The following is a 19,883-nucleotide window of genomic DNA, read 5'->3' as shown; positions in this document are numbered from 1 at the left end:
TATTTTCCACCAAGTTGTGGCTGGTTTCCTCCATGTCTCCATGCTGTCTACAAGCTGTTGTTACATGTAGTTTCCTCCATGCTGTTTCCTGTTTCCTCCAAGCCATGGCTAGCTTCCTTTATGCTTTGGCTAGCTTTCTCCAAGCTATGACCATTTTCCTCTTAGCTTTATCTATTTTCCACCAAGCTGTGACTGGTTTCCTCCAAGTCGCCATGCTGTCTACATGCTGTGGTTACATGTAGTTTCCTCCGTGCTTTGGCTAGTTTTCTTCAAGCAATGACCAGTTTCCTTTTAGCTTTATCTATTTTCCACCAAGCTGTGGCTGGTTTCCTCCAAGTCGCCATGCTGTCTACATGCTGTGGTTACATGTAGTTTCCTCCATGCTGTTGATAGTTTTCTCCAAGCTGTGACCAGTTTTCTCCAAGCTATGACCAGTTTCCTCATTGTTGGCTAGTCTCCTTCTAGCTATGGCCATGCAGTTTCCTCCTAACTATGGCTATTAAGTTTCCTCCAACCATTAAGCTGACCGTTATGATAAAAGTGAAAAATATTGGTCAATGAATACACCACAAATCGACAATCAGGTAGATACTGTTCATTTAAATTAATATTTTAGCAATGATCATAAAACTACAATGTGTTTACATTGCTAAGCAAAATATTAGTCTTGGATGCAGGAATTAAATGTTTGTCTCAATCTCTCTTGTGTGCCAACAAATGAAATTTTAAGGCATGGATGATTGGAAATATTGTATTTCTCTTGATTAGTTCATTAAAAGTAAATTTCTCGTGTCTGAAGATAGACTGTTATCTCATTCTCTACTGTCTGTGTAATGAATTGCTCTATTTCCCTTGATTCTTGCAAAAATTTGTTTCTGTTTACCTTATGAGTTCTTGGTTCGTTTCAGGATGGTACAAAGCTGCTCATTGGTGCTGTTGGAAGTTGGTACTGGCAAGGTAAGCCAATCAACCAATCGAAAGATATGTATTAAACTACATTCTAAAACAAGCCATAGAGTTGTGTTAGATGTTTTTTTGTATTGTTTCAATGTATGATGATGAATTTTTTTTATTCATGCATTATTTTTAATATGGTCCATAAAGCTCATTTTGCATTGAAAACATTTGACTGCATTTGATGCGGTGAAAAAAAAAAAATACAAAAAATAATTTAAGATATTTGCTCTTATAGATTTCAATGGTCTTTCTACAGGTGCTTATTTGATCATTTGTATGTTCTTTTACACATTAAAATGAGACAAAAGCCCCAGTTAGATTTGTTATTAATTGGATGAATTGTAAACATTTGTTTACATGGTGGCAGTGTCGCTCTCCAGCTTTTTTAATGACACTGATAAATCACTGAGAAATGAAGGAAAGAGTTCAAACACAAGTTTTATTCAGAAAGAAGCCATGAGAATAGCACCGTACATGTGTGCCAATCATGATCTTTGAGCAGCACCAACTTGTTGAAATTTACATATTCAGTTTACCGTTAGACTTGACCAATCAGAGGTCACTTCTTATTTTATGTACATGATTGGTCCACTGCATAATGTTTGAAAGCTTATCAGATGAGCTGATCAGTTCTAGTTCATATATCTCCTTAACTGACCACCAGGCCAACTATTAACTGGTATAGGAGTAGGGAGTTTGGGATGGTGGGAGAGGGGTAGGCGCAGCAGCTGGGGGGTGGTAAAGTCTTGTTTGTGCAGCTATCTCTAAACTGCTCCCATAAAGCCTGTGTGTGCTGACAGACATGTTTTCTGGGATAGGTTACTGTTAGAACAACAGGAACTGGACTGTGAAATGACCAGCCTGGTGTTAGCACAGGTTTGATAGGGGTACTGACAGAGCCTGGCTATTGACATATGGCTGCTTGAATATGTCTATGGGGAGGGGAGAGGTGGAATAACTGGAGAATTCTCCTCAGAAGGGGTGTAAAACACCAGACACACAACCCCTGTGTAGGAGAGCATGACTATAAGTAAATTTAGGAGCACAGGAGATAAAGTATATGAAAAACAAGCAATGCCATAATCTGAATTTCAGTTTGACAGTTCAAACAGTTTTATTCCCAGGCTTTGGAAAAAAAAAACAAACAAACAGACAAACATAGGAAACAAACTGTTACAGTCCTTGCTCATTTGCAATATCACATGATGGTTGTTGTTTACTTATACTTTCTGTAAATATACAGTGCTACACATACATTTCCTACCTGACTAAATAACATGTTTCACATTAATTTAGATAAAGAGCAATCAAATTTATTTTTTTTTTATTTTTATTATTATAAATTAGATTAAATTTTCTAACAGACAGAAGTGCAGTAAATACAAGACCTGTTAATTGGTCATTGAGATCCAAAAATCCAACTTTGATTCCAAGCTGTAGGTGAAGTGCAGTAAATATGAGGACTGTTAATTGCTTTGATTCCAAGCTGTCGGTGAAGTGCAGTAAATACGAGGACTGTTAATTGCTTTGATTCCAAGCTGTAGGTGAAGTGCAGTAAATACGAGGACTGTTAATTGGTGATTGAGATCCAAAAATCCAACTTTGATTCCAAGCTGTAGGTGAAGTGCAGTAAATGTGAGGACTGTTAATTGCTTTGATTCCAAGGTGTAGGTGAAGTGCAGTAACTACGAGGACTGTTAATTGCTTTGATTCCAAGGTGTAGGTGAAGTGCAGTAACTACGAGGACTGTTAATTGCTTTGATTCCAAGCTGTAGGTGAAGTGCAGTAACTACGAGGACTGTTAATTGCTTTGATTCCAAGGTGTAGGTGAAGTGCAGTAACTACGAGGACTGTTAATTGCTTTGATTCCAAGCTGTAGGTGAAGTGCAGTAACTACGAGGACCGTTAATTGCTTTGATTCCAAGCTGTAGGTGAAGTGCAGTAACTACGAGGACCGTTAATTGCTTTGATTCCAAGCTGTAGGTGAAGTGCAGTAACTACGAGGACTGTTAATTGCTTTGATTCCAAGGTGTAGGTGAAGTGCAGTAACTACGAGGACTGTTAATTGCTTTGATTCCAAGCTGTAGGTGAAGTGCAGTAAATACGAGGACTGTTAATTGCTTTGATTCCAAGCTGTAGGTGAAGTGCAGTAAATACAAGGACTGTTAATTGGTGATTGAGATCCAAAAATCCAACTTTGATTCCAAGCTGTAGGTGAAGTGCAGTAAATATGAGGACCGTTAATTGCTTTGATTCCAAGGTGTAGGTGAAGTGCAGTAACTACGAGGACTGTTAATTGCTTTGATTCCAAGCTGTAGGTGAAGTGCAGTAAATATGAGGACTGTTAATTGCTTTGATTCCAAGCTGTAGGTGAAGTGCAGTAAATACGAGGACTGTTAATTGCTTTGATTCCAAGCTGTAGGTGAAGTGCAGTAAATATGAGGACTGTTAATTGGTGATTGAGATCCAAAAATCCAACTTTGATTCCAAGCTGTAGGTGAAGTGCAGTAAATGTGAGGACTGTTAATTGCTTTGATTCCAAGGTGTAGGTGAAGTGCAGTAACTACGAGGACTGTTAATTGCTTTGATTCCAAGCTGTAGGTGAAGTGCAGTAAATACGAGGACTGTTAATTGCTTTGATTCCAAGGTGTAGGTGAAGTGCAGTAAATACGAGGACTGTTAATTGCTTTGATTCCAAGCTGTAGGTGAAGTGCAGTAAATACAAGGACTGTTAATTGCTTTGATTCCAAGGTGTAGGTGAAGTGCAGTAAATATGAGGACAGTTAATTGCTTTGATTCCAAGCTGTAGGTGAAGTGCAGTAAATATGAGGACTGTTAATTGCTTTTATTCCAAGGTGTAGGTGAAGTGCAGTAAATACGAGGATTGTTAATTGCTTTGATTCCAAGCTGTAGGTGAAGTGCAGTAAATACGAGGACTGTTAATTGCTTTGATTCCAAGCTGTAGGTGAAGTGCAGTAAATACGAGGACTGTTAATTGCTTTGATTCCAAGCTGTAGGTGAAGTGCAGTAAATACGAGGACTGTTAATTGCTTTGATTCCAAGCTGTAGGTGAAGTGCAGTAAATGTGAGGACTGTTAATTGCTTTGATTCCAAGCTGTAGGTGAAGTGCAGTAAATACGAGGACTGTTAATTGCTTTGATTCCAAGCTGTAGGTGAAGTGCAGTAAATATGAGGACCGTTAATTGCTTTGATTCCAAGGTGTAGGTGAAGTGCAGTAAATATGAGGACTGTTAATTGCTTTGATTCCAAGCTGTAGGTGAAGTGCAGTAACTACGAGGACTGTTAATTGCTTTGATTCCAAGCTGTCGTTGAAGTGCAGTAAATATGAGGACAGTTAATTGCTTTGATTCCAAGCTGTCGGTGAAGTGCAGTAAATATGAGGACAGTTAATTGCTTTGATTCCAAGCTGTAGGTGAAGTGCAGTAAATACGAGGACTGTTAATTGCTTTGATTCCAAGCTGTAGGTGAAGTGCAGTAAATACAAGGACTGTTAATTGGTGATTGACACTCCAAAAATCCAACTTTAGTTGATTCCAAATTAAGAAGTTTTAGGGAGCATAATTTGGATGGTAATTTGACATTTCGTGCCAGAGTTGTTCAGGATAATCACAAAAGTCTGAAAAGACATTTGCTCAAAAACACTTCGTGCCACTCTATAGTGGATGTTGCTGTTCATAGCTGCCAAGCATATATGCGAAGAAAAAGGCAAAGTCCAGTACATTGCCAGGCCAGGTGCAAAGTTGTGTGGCATTGGAGGAATTCTTTCCCTGGAGGTTAGGATATTTGATTCCTGGTGTACGAAGGCTCCAGCAGACTCTCCCATCAGGGCTGTTTATTATGACACATTACCCCTGCCACTGGCAACAGGAGAGTTTGGTTGTTGAACCAAGCTGTGCAAAAATGAGTCTTTACACTTGGGTATAAGCTGAAAACTAGGTTTGTCGGCAACCTGCGGATGGTCGTGGGTTTGAGCCTGGTTTCCTCCCACCATAATGATGGCCACTGTTGTATACACGAAATATTCTTGAGCACGACATAAACCACCAAGAGAGCAAATAAGAATTTGAGAAAAAAGAAAGGTAAAAGTGACAGAATAAAAATTAAATAGCAAGGAAGACCTGATAATATTAGCATTAAATGTATGTTAATGTATTTGAACCAAAGTTTAGCTTTTTTTCAGTTGATACATTATGCTTAATTCAGATTGATCCATCTGCCTCAATATTGCCTTACAGGGTGGCTTAAGATCACCTTGTCTTCAAACAAATCTGTAACTACATGTCGTTTAACTTTGAGAATGTTAAAAGTTTTTGTCTATGACTTTAGAATCCGAAATGAAATTATAAAATTGGCATTAGCGCTCTATGAAATACAAACTTATTTTTCCAAATTCTTTTTTGTTAATTTACATACTTGTCAGTTCCAGTATCTCAGATACACTTTAAGAACACCTCACATATAAACCTCAGGTACACCTCAGATACACCTCAACGTCAGATATGGTACTCCTCAGTGGTACACTTCAGATACAATTCTGGTATACCTCCAGTACACCTCGTTAGAGTATGCATGATAACATTTCGTTATTTAAAACACCAATGAAATAAATAAATCAGATTTCATTATTTGACGATTTACAGGTGTGCATTGGATATACATGTACATTATATATTGTGTAGGGTTTGACATGTTAGGTTTTATCACATGCGACCATTTTAATTTAATTTTAATTTAATCCCAAGTTGAATCTCCCTGTAATTGAAATGGAGACACCAGGTCTTCTTGGAGCCAGAACAATTATTTTTGAGCAATCGACCCTGAAAAATGGCTTTACGTCGACCCCTATTACTTGTTGAATTACATGTAAGTTACATGTACCTGTCTTATCTCTGGTTCTCAGGTCAGATGTACCTATACAAGACTGACCCAGGGGATAAGAAGGTGAAATCCACCGGGGAGGGGCCAGCTTCCGAAGATGACAGCTACATGGGTGAGTATAACGATTGGTATGTATATGGACTCTTTTCAGGCCTCTGTGACGAGCAGGACACTATGGTGTCAGACAGAGTATATGTACATCTATGTCAGTTTGGTGACCATATGTTTTGGCATGCAACATTTATAAATAGGACATTTGGTATATAGCATTTCTTATAATGTATTTCTTCATGGTATATGACATTTTTGAACAAATTGAAAAGTTATTATTTTGGCATATAATGTTTATGACTCTTTTTTGCTCTTTCTTTGTCCAGTTTATAACTTTTTTTTTACAGAGGTATTGTGGGTTATTATATATGTTATGGCTTTGCCTGTCAGTCCATGTGTCCATAAACTTTTGCCATTGCCACTATACCTACAGAACAAACTTCAGTCAAAGTCATAAAATTTGTTCCCTTTTTGTCACAAACACCAGAGCAGGGCCCAGTTACACAAAGCCGCGTTCGACATTTTTCTATCGTATATTTGTTGTACAATATTTTGTACATCACAATTACTGCACCATTGTCCTATATGTGCAATTATGGTACACGTATGATATCTGTGTGAAACTGCGCTAAGAAACCTATTGAAAACATGTCTCATCCTTTAAAAAGAGTTATCTCCCTTTTTGTGATGTATTGTTTTGTTTTTGTGTCAACACTGTATTTGAAGAACTTCTTTACATTACTGAGTTTGTATTAGGACAATCATGTGTATTTTAATCATAATTTATAAACCTTATGGATGTGTCCTTCATTCAGAATTATTAAACTATTTCATTGATGTTCAGAAGTTGTTGTTGTACTACTACGTGTAATTCTTAAGTTTTTGGGGGAGCCAGTACTTGAATTAGAATAGAAATTAGTGATCTAAAAATCAAGGCAAATTGTATGTAGGCCAGTATTGAAGTCATCACTTAAATGCGACAAAATCAGATTCTTCTGTTCTCATGCATTAACACCATATGTTTCCTTGAATTTGATGCTGAACAACATCAAATAAAGGAGAGAAAGTCTACATTTTCTGCCAGTTTCTCATAGTAGGTTTTACACGCTGCAGAACTTGTGTGTGAAGCCTCAGGTGATTTGGCCGACTTCACACCTCCGGCAAAGTACCAATGTGAATGAAAAACGTGTTAACCAGCAGAGGAATAATGTGTTATCAGCGGAGAAATATTACGTTAATGATCACGCTGAATTGAGTTTTAAGCTGAACTGTACTGTAGGTATCAGTATATAAAGATTCCGGTGTTGTTGTTGGTGGTGGTAAAATTGGTGTCTCTTCTACTATGATGTGTATCCTCCAGGGGGACATAGAGGTGAATCCTGGGCCAGTCGATCTCCACACTGGGTCTGTCCTCGCCTAGCTGGTGTGTGTTGACACCTCTGCCACATGTCAATCTCCATGCAACAAGATCTAGGCAGTACCTGTTGAAACTTCTGCCACACTTCAGTGAAAATGTTGGCAAACAGTCTTGCAAGATACACAAACTTGCTATGAAAGACTAGATTTCGTGGGACTAGAAAGCATGGGAGTTTTGGAGTGAATGATCAGGTCAAGAAATATAAGTTTGCGGAATTCAGTTTTCTGGGAAATCCCGTATTGGATGATGATATGAACTCTCATGTTGGTATTTGGCAGATTTTCTTATCCAGTTGTGAAGGTCGACTGACTACTACATGTATGTTAGTATAGGCCTTTTCAGTCACCACTGTGACAAATATTTTAAATATCCTGAGAGTATGTTTAGGAATGGGGTGTAGAAAAATAATCACTACAGTTTTATGAAGCTTGCATCTTAAGTGACGCAAATAAATCATTTTTGGTTTGAGTTTAATAATAATTGTATGCATAAATTCCACTGTAAAAAGTGTGTTAGAGGTTGAAAAGGCTGAAGATTCACAGTAATTTCTCATCGGGAAAACTGCTGAGAGTGTACTTTTACGTGCCAATTAAACGTCATTATCTAGTGTGTTTGTTTGTCTGTCTGTACCTATATCTATCAGTCCAACTCTTCCTAGTATGAGAGCTAACTCTCATCCAGCAATTTTGGATGCTTAAGATTAGGTTAAACAACTCACCAATTCTAAAAATCCAAACTTTTGTTCCATAAAATATTGAAGATACTGTCGATCGGGATTGATCAGGTCTTTGTTGGGAAATATGTTGTCTCAGTGACTATTTCTGCGGGACACAACAGCATGCATGTAGAGAATATGGACAGAATTGCACAGTGAAGGTTGAATAGCATAAATATTTTTGGAAAAGGTGAAAATGATAACCCTCGAAACGTTATTATTTATATTTTGACAATATCGTGATTTTGTGTATTTTGAACAAGTTTAAGCAATGTTTTTAGCTGTAGGCCTTATACGCAGACTTGTGTACATAGCGTGACGTCTTGTATGATATCGTGTCTTGTTGCGTGATGTAAGAATATTAAAGTTGACTGAACTTACATTAGAACATCATTCGGCTGAGCTAGGATTGGAAAGTCCTAAACCAAAGTGTTTTTTTTGGGAGGGTTTTTTTTGTCGTCATGGCATCTGGGTGTGTAATAACAAAAATGATATCTTACTGAGCGAGTTAGACATCACTTTTATCAATGAAGGAAATCCTGGCGTTTCACCTTTATATAAATAATAGTGGCCAAGGGGGTTAGTATGCTATTGCGATGCAGTGACCCAGGAGGTTACAGTGCAATGATCCAGGCGGTTGGGGAGCAATGACCAATGCTGTCGATGCGAGTTCAAGTCCAGCCCATGCTGACTTCCTCTCTGGCCATACGTGGGAAGGTCTGCCAGAAACCTGTGGCTGGTCGTCGGGTTTTCCTCTGGGCTCTGCCATAATGCTGGCTTCCATCGTATAAGTGAAATAACCTTGAGTACGGCGTAAAACACCAATCAAATAAATGAATAAATCATACAAATAATAAAAGAGGATCCACTTCATTGTATACCCCAGGCCCTTCCCATGGTCGCAGCATTGCAGCTGCAGTCAAAATGCAAAGATGTAGAATTGCGAAATGCTCACTTGTTATTTTATTCCACTATAATATATATATGTGTGTGGGTGTGTGTGTGTGTGTGTACATGTATGTATTGGTACACTATTACAGACTTCAGAAACTTTCTCTAAGCTGACTTGTACTGTAAGGCAGTATATGGGGACCTGTCAACTGCTCGGCATTGGGAACTGGGCGCCATTTTAATGACTTCCAATATTCGTTTCCCAGCTCATCATGATGACCTCACAATAGGCAGAACGACGCTACTGTACAAATTGATACATTGTCACGTTGTTCCACAGTCTTTCTTGACGTTACAATGGCTTGTGCTCCTACTTCACACTAGCACCACCTTACAGGATTAAAAAGTAGGCCACCTTCCGATTTGGCTCAGTGAATGTACCTGCCAGGTGTGATGGTATTTACATAAGGTTAGAGCAGCATTGCATTGGCCTGACCCCCATCCCCCTCCCTCTGCTCTCCACAGGCATTCAGCAGGGTTTATTGGAATCTTATCTGTTGAAGGCAGGAGCCAGACAATGGAGGTGGAAAGCTATGAGAAAGTTTATCTCAGATGTGGAGTTGTGAGATCATATATGACCTTTGGTCTGGTAGCCTGCAGAATTAATTTGTCTGGCACTGAATGGGTTATCATTTTGGCAGAAGCCTGTTGGGTCCATTATGATAAAGCTCTTGGAGTTGCTAGATGCAGACATGACACCTTGGTGTTACTCAGCAGGTTTGGTGCAAGACCAATGGGAAGCCTTGTAACAGTACCAGACTCTTGTGTCGAACAGTTGGATTGGCTTACAGATTTATATGTGTTTTATTGGGGTGCCAATTAGAAAAATGCTGTTTGATTGGTGGGTTATGGCTTGGGTGGTGCCCCATGCACATATAAAATGGTGACCCCTTGGGGTGTATCTTCTGGCATTCCCCCAGGGTTTTTAAGTGTAAACAGAAGCCTCTCAGCAGGCTGACAATTAATTAGGTCAGGTTTCGCCACATTGCAGATCTGCACCTGATAGTGTTACTGTTTAGGAGACAGAACTCTCCCTTGAAGTGCTGTTGTTTATGACAAGCCCTATCTCTATTTCCCCCCACCCAGAGACTTGTGGAAAGTTCAGATCAAAGGGGAGAGGCCTAAATGGTTTGGCTTGATCAAGGCTTAACTCTTGGATTCTTGGCTGCTGTTTCTTACCTTATGGACTGTTACACTGAAGTGTCAAAGTCAGGGGATGATTCTGCAAAGAAAACTTTGACCGCCGTCATCATAATGCTAAGCATGTTTGGTCCAAGACGTTAAAATTGTCTGAAAGGATTAGTGTCCAGATTAACTCCTGACGCTAATTATAAAGATTATAACCTGTTTAAACAGTATATTACCAGCCGGGCTTCTGAGAAATTTAATCAGGCCTTTAAATCCACCAAAACAATAGATCTTTTGCCCTAGCTGGCTGTCCCCGCTACCGCTCAGCGACGTCATAGATGGCCAACCCAAGTCTATAGCTGGCCTGTATAACCTGGGAATTTGCATCAAAATGATGCCATTTTCAAGATGGACTCTAGCTACACAGGAGCAAGTATATTGCCGTATCCAATTTTGAACCCATAGAGGACAAAGTGGACATTCCGATTTATGACACTGACATCGCTAGCCAGACTTTAGATTCAGAATTTTCGGACGTTGAATTTGATCTTTGTGCAGGCAGTTCCAGTTGCACTAATAATTAATACAGAATGGTAAGCTATGTTACACTGTATGTGTTATGTGTTTATCTTAAGATTTAATATTTATTAACTATTTTTTCTTTCTATCCGCTCCACAATATATATCAGTCTATTCCCCCAAGGACTTCATACCCATATAGCATGACAACTACCGGTATATGTTATGGTCGGCATTCCGAACAGCCTAGGCATATAGGATCCTATGGTCATGTACAATATAAACACATGTACTCGAAATCTTTCGAGTTCACTCGTATTCTTCTCATACCTGAGGGCCAAATCATCCTAAAACTTGAAAAAATAACTCTAGGAATCTTTGATGAAATTTAAATTTTAGCCAAAACAAGTTTTTTTTTTTTTTAGTGGAATCATGCTCTGATTTTCAGTTAGGCTAAAAGCTTGTGCACACATACAAGACATTCTGATCACGATTAGAATGACTTATCCTAACTAGAGACAATATAAGTGTATTGTTGTCACCTTGAATTAATAGCTCCATAAAGCCTGTCTCGCATGTCTAGGACAATTCCAGACAAAACAAACCAAACCAGTTATTATGGACATACTCAAGATTTATTGTTATTAACTCTGGTTTGGGTACCAAACCTTGTAAATACTATCGACATAAGCCTGAGTGTTGGGAGTCCCTTGTTCCTTTGAGAAATGAAAGGTTTTTATACTAAGCTTAAGGTTAGAATTTTTTTTCATCTGTATTAGCAAAGGTCATTTATACTTAACACGTTGAGAAAATAACCGTATATGTTAATCTTATTCAACAAACTTTTTCAGTATCAAAATCAAACAATTCTGATGTATTTCTGGTTTAAAATGGTGACTTGAAAATTTATATAACTGCTGCAGGAGTGTAACAGGGAAGTGTGGACACCTTCTGTAGTGGATTGGTTTTGCAATAGGGAGGTGTGTATGACTTTTATATTGAGTGGGTTTTGTAAAAGGAAAAAGTGGACGACTTCTGTATTGGATGGGTTTTGTAATAGGGAAGTGGGTATGACTTTTATATTGGGTGGGTTTTGTAATAGGGAAGTGTGTATGACTTTTATATTGGGTGGATTTTGTAATAGGAAAGAGTGGATAACCTGTGTAGTGAATTGATTTTGTAATAGGAAATTGTGCATGCCTTCTGTGGTGTATTGGTTTTGTAAAGTGTGGATGACTTTTTAAGTGGATTGATTTTGTAGTAGAAATGTTTGAAAGACTTCTGTATTGGATTGCTTCTGTAATAAGAATGTGTGGATGACTACTGTAGTGGATTGGGTTTGTAATGTGGAAAAGTGTGGATGAATTCAAAAGTGGACTGGTTTTCATTGTGATAGGGAAATGTTGATGCATTCTATAGTGAATGCCTTCTATAGTAGATTACAGTGGAAGTTTATTTCTTAATAAAGTGTAAAAATATTCAGAAAGAACATGAGTGATCAAATGATTCCTTAGCTGTAGGGATGATGCCTGCCTGATGTTCATGTTAAGAGTATTGCAGCAGTTAAATGTTGCTTAGGCCCTAGGGACACCCATCACTGCCCAGAAAAGTCCCCTATTCCTTCACTTTTCTACTCCACCCTATTACTCCCAAGGGGCCAACCCTTCCCCACCACAATCCTGGTGAGTGACACTCCCTGTGGGCCATGTAACATCTTCTCCCTGTCTGACAGTGAGGAATTTCTGCTATGTTATTGGACAGTAACCCTCTTTTCTGAACACTGGAGATACCAGCTTGTGGATCAGAGGAGGCTCTGATAGGGGTTTTTAACCTAGCAGCAGAAACAGACTGTTCCATTTTGAAACTTAGGGGTGCAGGCATTTCCTGTTCTGTCATCTAAATCATGGATGCAGCCAGTAGTTCCTGGCTTTTCATACTTTTTATTGAGTGGTCCGTAAACTTGTGGGAAAAAGTTTGTCACAGATAGTGATCTTTTTTTTTGGGGGGTGGGGGGGGTTATATGGATTAATTAAAAAATTAATTCATACAGATTAATTTAATTGAATTGTCGGTGCAGGTAAATTTATTGAGATTCATTAACCCCAAACTGATTAAAACAACTTTTTTCCACCATGTTCAGGTATGTGTAAAGTGAGAGGGTGAAAGATGATTAATGGAAGGGCTGTTAGGGGTATTGACATCACTGATTGGTTAATAGTGTCAGGTTACAGAGGAGGAATTGGTAACAGCTGCTGCTGTCTTCTTTAAGGTCAAAGGTGAAGGACAGACAGATGGATCCACAAGGATTTTCTCCTATAGATCCAGTCTTATTCAAGCAGTAAAAAGGCATAAAAGTTTGTTAAAAGATCCACTTTAGCTGCGAAGGAAACCAAACTTAAGACATAAAATTATATGAAGCAAGCCTTAATATGGATCAGAATTGATATCATATTGCTAATAAAGGAAATGAGTAATCATGTTGAAGACCATTGAAAGGGTATAACTGAAGCAAAGGCATTTGCTGGATTTGATGTGAAAATATTTCTGATGTGAAATTGATTGAGGCAGCGGTTATGTCAAGTATAGTCATTTGGGTGAAATAATGTCAAAGTATTTGAGAATACAGCATCCTTAGTTCACTTATAGCTCATGTGCTTTCTCTCAATACCCGCTCTCACCAATGCGGTCTCTATGAGTTCAAATCCAGCTCATGTTGGCTTCCTCTCCAGCCGTACGTGGGAAGGTCTGACAGCAGCTTGCTGCTGGTCATGGGTTTTCCCCTGGGCTTTGCCCAGTTTCCACCCACCATAATGCTTGCCGCCATCGTGTAAGTGAAATATTCTTGAGTACGGCGTAAAACGCCAATCAAACAAATCAAACAAATCTCTCACTACCCTGCTTGTCCTGCTGATTGGGACAATTGTGGGGAAATCACGGTTGTGTGCTTTTGTATGTTTGAATGTGTTACATGTAGCTTCACTTTAAAAACTACACGATGCTTTAAAGTTTGTCTGATTTGAGATATACTGATGTATTTTTTTGACTGGACTCTGAGGTATGTTTCCTGTATATTGTTTTCTTTGTGAAAGTCCTGGGAAAGAACAGTTTCATTGTAAATTGTCCAAGCTGTCTTCGATAAATAAAGATATTATTATTATGTCATACCCCAAACATTGGCGTCGGCATCCAATAACTGTGAATGCAATCTTAAACAAAATGTTAGGGGTGATATCTTGAAAAGTAATGAGCTCAGGTTTTGCACAAATGTAGAGCATGATAACTTGAGGGTAATATACCAACAACTGATGCTCTGTGTGCATATTAAATACCATGAATTACAAAATTTACGACGGCCGCATTTTGTATATTGAGCTGAAGTTTTGCATTCATGTGTCTACTACAAGCGAGCTCTTTAGTAGCCTTGCTACCAAATTTAATTTCTGGGATCTGTTGGTGATTAGAGATATTATGTGTTCATGCATGTTCGACAGAAAATAGGCATTAAGACTAACTCCATGTAACTGCTGTGAAAATTCACGGAAATATGTACATTTTTAGAGGAAAATAAAAGTCATTAAATATTAGATTACATGTGCATGAAGAGTTCCAGTAAGATATCAGCCTACTTTCTAAACAAACCTAACAAAAATAAAAGTCATAAAAATATTTCTTTTTGCTGCTGAAATTAGATTACATGTGCATGAAGAGTTCCAGTAAGATATCAGCCAACTTTCTAAACAAACCTAAAAAAAATAAAAGTCATAAAAATATTTCTTTTTGCTGCTGAAATTAGATTACATGTGCATGAAGAGTTCCAGTAAGATATCAGCCTACTTTCTAAAGAAACCTAACAAAAATAAAAGTCATAAAAATATTTCTTTTTGCTGCTGAAATTAGATTACATGTGCATGAAGAGTTCCAGTAAGATATCAGCCAACTTTCTAAAGAAACCTAAAAAAAATAAAAGTCATAAAAATATTTCTTTTTGCTGCTGAAATTAGATTACATGTGCATGAAGAGTTCCAGTAAGATATCAGCCTACTTTCTAAAGAAACGTAACAAAAATAAAAGTCATAAAAATATTTCTTTTTGCTGCTGAAATTAGATTACATGTGCATGAAGAGTTCCAGAAAGATATCAGCCAACTCTCTAAAGAAACCTAAAAAAAATAAAAGTCATAAAAATATTTCTTTTTGCTGCTGAAATTAGATTACATGTGCATGAAGAGTTCCAGTAAGATATCAGCCAACTTTCTAAAGAAACCTAAAAAAAATAAAAGTCATAAAAATATTTCTTTTTGCTGCTGAAATTAGATTACATGTGCATGAAGAGTTCCAGTAAGATATCAGCCAACTTTCTAAAGAAACCTAAAAAAAATAAAAGTCATAAAAATATTTCTTTTTGCTGCTGAAATTAGATTACATGTGCATGAAGAGTTCCAGTAAGATATCAGCCAACTTTCTAAAGAAACCTAAAAAAAATAAAAGTCATAAAAATATTTCTTTTTGCTGCTGAAATTAGATTACATGTGCATGAAGAGTTCCAGTAAGATATCAGCCAACTTTCTAAAGAAACCTAAAAAAAATAAAAGTCATAAAAATATTTCTTTTTGCTGCTGAAATTAGATTACATGTACATGAAGAGTTCCAGTAAGATATCAGCCAACTTTCTAAAGAAACCTAAAAAAAATAAAAGTCATAAAAATATTTCTTTTTGCTGCTGAAATTAGATTACATGTGCATGAAGAGTTCCAGTAAGATATCAGCCAACTTTCTAAAGAAACCTAAAAAAAATAAAAGTCATAAAAATATTTCTTTTTGCTGCTGAAATTAGATTACATGTGCATGAAGAGTTCCAGTAAGATATCAGCCAACTTTCTAAAGAAACCTAAAAAAAATAAAAGTCATAAAAATATTTCTTTTTGCTGCTGAAATTAGATTACATGTGCATGAAGAGTTCCAGTAAGATATCAGCCTACTTTCTAAAGAAACCTAAAAAAAATAAAAGTCATAAAAATATTTCTTTTTGCTGCTGAAATTAGATTACATGTGCATGAAGAGTTCCAGTAAGATATCAGCCTACTTTCTAAAGAAACCTAAAAAAAATAAAAGTCATAAAAATATTTCTTTTTGCTGCTGAAATTAGATTACATGTGCATGAAGAGTTCCAGTAAGATATCAGCCTACTTTCTAAACAAACCTAACAAAAATAAAAGTCATAAAAATATTTCTTTTTGCTGCTGAAATTAGATTACATGTGCATGAAGAGTTCCAGTAAGATATCAGCCTACTTTCTAAACAAACCTAACAAAAAAACCTCACTTTTCCAAGTAAAGTAGGATTCCTGGAATTGGACAAAATTGAAAGTCAGGTAATCAGCAGATCACTATAAGCTCCCCACCGGTACCCCATCCAACTCTTCCCAGCAAGCCATTTCATGTCTGGGTTATTTTGTTCATTCACTTTACATGTAATAATCAGTTCTGTGCACAAAGTGAAAAGCTATTGCACCTGCTTTGAAATGATGACTACATAATTTCCTGTAGAGTTGATTTATGGTTCTTGCTTGTTTACTTGTGCAGGGTTTTCAAGTGCAGTCGGGGAGTTCACCGGAGACGAATCAGATGGTAAATCTCAGATGTTCTTACATGTTTTTCATTTTTTTTTGTGATGCTTGAACTTGATGAAACTGCATTATGTCACATCAAAATTATGATTTATTTTACTAGCATTTAACATCATATCCAAGAATATTTCTCATGTACGATTTGTTTATTTGTTTGATTGATGTTTTATGTCGTACTCAAGAATATTTCACATATACGCTGACAGCCAGTATTATGCTGGAAGGAAATTCTCCATTGCTATGGCAGTCATGTAAGTGTACATGAAGTAAGTGTACATGTAAGTGTACATGAAGTAAGTGTACATGTAAGTGTGCATGAAGTAAGTGTACATGTAAGTGTTCATGAAGTAAGTGTACATGAAGTAAGTGTACATGTAAGTGTACATGCAGTAAGTGTAATTGTAAGTGTGTATGAAGTAAGTGTACATGTAAGTGTGCATGCAGTAAGTGTACATGAAGAAAGTGTACATGTAAGTGTGCGTGAAGTGTACAGGAAGTAAGTGTACATGTAAGTGTACATGAAGTAAGTGTGCATGTAAGTGTGCATGAAGTAAGTGTACATGTAAGTGTCCATGATGTAAGTGCACATGAAGTAAGTGTACATGTAAGTGTACATGAAGTAAGTGTACATGTAAGTGTGTTTGAAGTAAGTGTACATGTAAGTGTGCATGCAGTAAGTGTACATGTAAGTGTACATGAAGTAAGTGTACATGTAAGTGTACATGAAGATCCGTATTAGTGCTAAGGACAGCTTATGTACAGCTTATTGCCACCAAGGCCTTGAGAACGGTAGTCTACAAAACATTTGAAAAACATCTGGAAGCCAGCATGAGCTGGACTTGAACTCACAACAGACAGCATCAATAACACTGCTTACATTTGGATTCTGTTCTGACAGATTACGTTGTGGGTGTGCCCAGAGGTAGCAAGCTACAGGGGAAGGTAAGTGCTCTTCTACGTGTTTACCTTTCCTGTACAAAGCAATAACACTGAATCCAAATCAAAATTCATGACTTTATAGGCTTCTTGTGCATTGGAATCAGTGTTCAGGGGTGGTATCTGAAGAAGTCCTGAGCTCAGGTTTTGCATACATGTAAATCACCATAACGCAAGGGGAATGTTCTGTTGTCGATTCTCTTTGTACATATTAAATACCATAAATTACAAAATTCACGACTTAGTGCATAGCGTATAATATAAAATGAAAGTTAAGGTAAATGTTAAGAGTGCTATTTCAAAAAATACTACATTTAATAAGCTCTGGTTTTGCACTATAAGACAAGGGGGATGTTCCCTTGTTGATGCCCTACATGTGTGTAAATGACCAAATTCACGACCTTCTCGTCTCTTTAGAGTATTAGAATCCATGTTAAGACAAATACATGTACAAAGTCCCTTGAAAATGTATAGAGGCGAGGGATTGCATGTATCAAAATCTAAATTTCCTACTCCCCGTTGGTCTAAACCTCCTGTAAAACTGAAGTTATTTTCGACTTCTGTATTTATGTGCTAAATTGTTGAGTGGTCTATATTTTTGATTTGACTGCTGTTGTACCTGTTTTTTTTTTGTAATTTTTACAACACTTTTGAACAAGCAAATTCAGAATAGTATTTCTGAGCAAGCACCTTAGATATTTCTCAGGTGGTTAAAGTACCATTTTATCTGAACCAATCACTCAGTCCAGCCAACTTTTCTTTTTAGGTGTCACTGTTCAATCAAAATCTCACCATCATACAGAATATTTCTGGAGATCAGGTACGCACATATTATCATATTGACATCTGGACAAAATGGCCATCTCTGGGGATGAGGTATGTGCAGGTTATTGTGTTGACAGCTGGACAACATGGCCATCTCTGGGGATGAGGTATGTGCAGGTTATCATGTCGACATCTGGACAAAATGGCCATCTCTGGAGATGAGGTGTGTGCAGGTTATCATGTTGACCTCTGGACAAAATGGCCATCTCTAGGGATGAGGTATGTGCAGGTTATCATGTTGACATCTGGACAAAATGGCCATCTCTGGGGATGAGGTATGTGTATGTAAAATTGTTGACATAAAGTATTGTCATTGTTGGTGTACTTATTTAATTGGTGTTTAATGCCATACTTAAGCATTGTTCATGTAACAATGATTATGGGTGAAGTACATGTAGACTGGCGCGTGTTTGCCAGGTACCAGACAAAACTTGCCAGGTACCAGACAAAATTTGCCAGGTACTAGACAAAACTCGCTAGGTACCAGACTAACATCCTGACCTAAAGCCCCAGCAGATCCAGCAAGAGCTGGATTCAAGGGCAGACAAAACATACAGATTATATAAAATGTTATGGTATATACAATAACTTTAATTGAATTTTCTGTACACTTTTGTTAACCACTGAATTACGTGCTTTGAAACCATTGCATCGTCCCAACATTTGCTTGTTTTTTGCAAATGCAAAACGTATGGAAAGTTTATGGGGTGTTTGTTTTTCTCTCGTCAGATGGGGTCATATTTTGGCTATTCAGTGGCGGTGGCAGACCTGAATGGGGATGGGTAAGTGGTTTTATATACAGGTAATACAACATATTTATTTATTTATTTATTTGATTGGTGTTTTATGCTGTACTCAAAAATATTTCACTTATATGATGGGTGGCCAGCATTATCTTGGGAGGAAAGAATCTTGCATTGTCGAATGAAACATATGTCCTTCAAGACTCCATTCTTTACCTATCTTGTTAGAACCTGGACGAAATCTTGCAAGAAGTATTATTTGATTTTCGACTTTTGATCATGTTGGCAGAATGTTGCGATCTCCCCTTTAATGATCCATCTGATTCTCCAAGCTTAATTTGCAACTCAGTTCAGGAAGAGCATTTTACACTAATCTCAACTGGAACACGTAAACTTTCCATCTAATCTTAGGGGAAGTGACCATCTAATGAGACTCACATCTCTTGGCAACGCTGAATCTCGACTTAATATAGTGTCGTTCAAATATCGCTGTTTTTGGTTTGAGTTAAGCATGTGAAGGAGGTCATGGCCTCATCCGGCTTCCATAAGAACAGGCGCGGACAAGGGTCCTGTAGCACGGTAGCGCTTACCATAATGAATAAGCAGTTTTCGTTATTATGACAGTTGAGCGATGTCCCAGAACAAAGTGACGTCACCACTTTACAGCATAGTGGAGCTACTGTACATCTTTTAACATGACAGTATTCATGTGTAGATAAAACTACTGACAGAATAGCATTTATTAATTTATTTGATTGGCATTTTATGCCGTACTCAAGAATGTTTCACTTATACGATGCCGGCCAGCATTATGGTGGGAGGAAACCGGGCAGAGCCCGGGGGAAATCCCACGACCATCTGCAGGTTGCTGGTCTAACTTCCCACATACGGCAGGAGAGGAAGCCAGCATGATCTGGACTTGAACTCACATTGGTGAGAGGCTCCTGGGTCATTATGCTGCAATCGTGCGCCAACCAGCTCTGACAGAATATTGGTAGTTTTGCAATAGTTGCCCTCCAATGCCAACCAGTAACATAACACAGAAGAATAGTCTGGTGCTATTTTATGATTAGCTACCTATATCTTATATACCACCCCATGTTAAAATTAGACTTGA

The 19,883-nt window shown here is 37.7% G+C and overlaps 1 protein-coding gene across 1 annotated transcript in view; it reads left to right on the top strand.

Moving 5' to 3' along the window:
• The window catches only part of LOC135478149 (integrin alpha-8-like), a 109,243-nt gene that overhangs the window by 58,908 nt on the left and 30,452 nt on the right, over positions 1–19,883 (top strand). Inside the window, exons 6-11 of the mRNA XM_064758421.1 lie at positions 909–957; positions 5,879–5,968; positions 16,219–16,263; positions 17,161–17,204; positions 17,965–18,018; positions 18,753–18,805. Of these exons, the coding sequence (XP_064614491.1) occupies positions 909–957; positions 5,879–5,968; positions 16,219–16,263; positions 17,161–17,204; positions 17,965–18,018; positions 18,753–18,805 (335 nt within the window). The remainder of the gene's footprint in view (positions 1–908; positions 958–5,878; positions 5,969–16,218; positions 16,264–17,160; positions 17,205–17,964; positions 18,019–18,752; positions 18,806–19,883) is intronic.

The sequence above is a fragment of the Liolophura sinensis genome, chromosome 11 (genome assembly GCF_032854445.1).
Source record: "Liolophura sinensis isolate JHLJ2023 chromosome 11, CUHK_Ljap_v2, whole genome shotgun sequence".
Lineage (NCBI taxonomy): Eukaryota > Metazoa > Mollusca > Polyplacophora > Chitonida > Chitonidae > Liolophura > Liolophura sinensis.
Note: the sequence above shows the minus strand (reverse complement) of the source record. Positions and strands in the feature narration are given on the sequence as shown.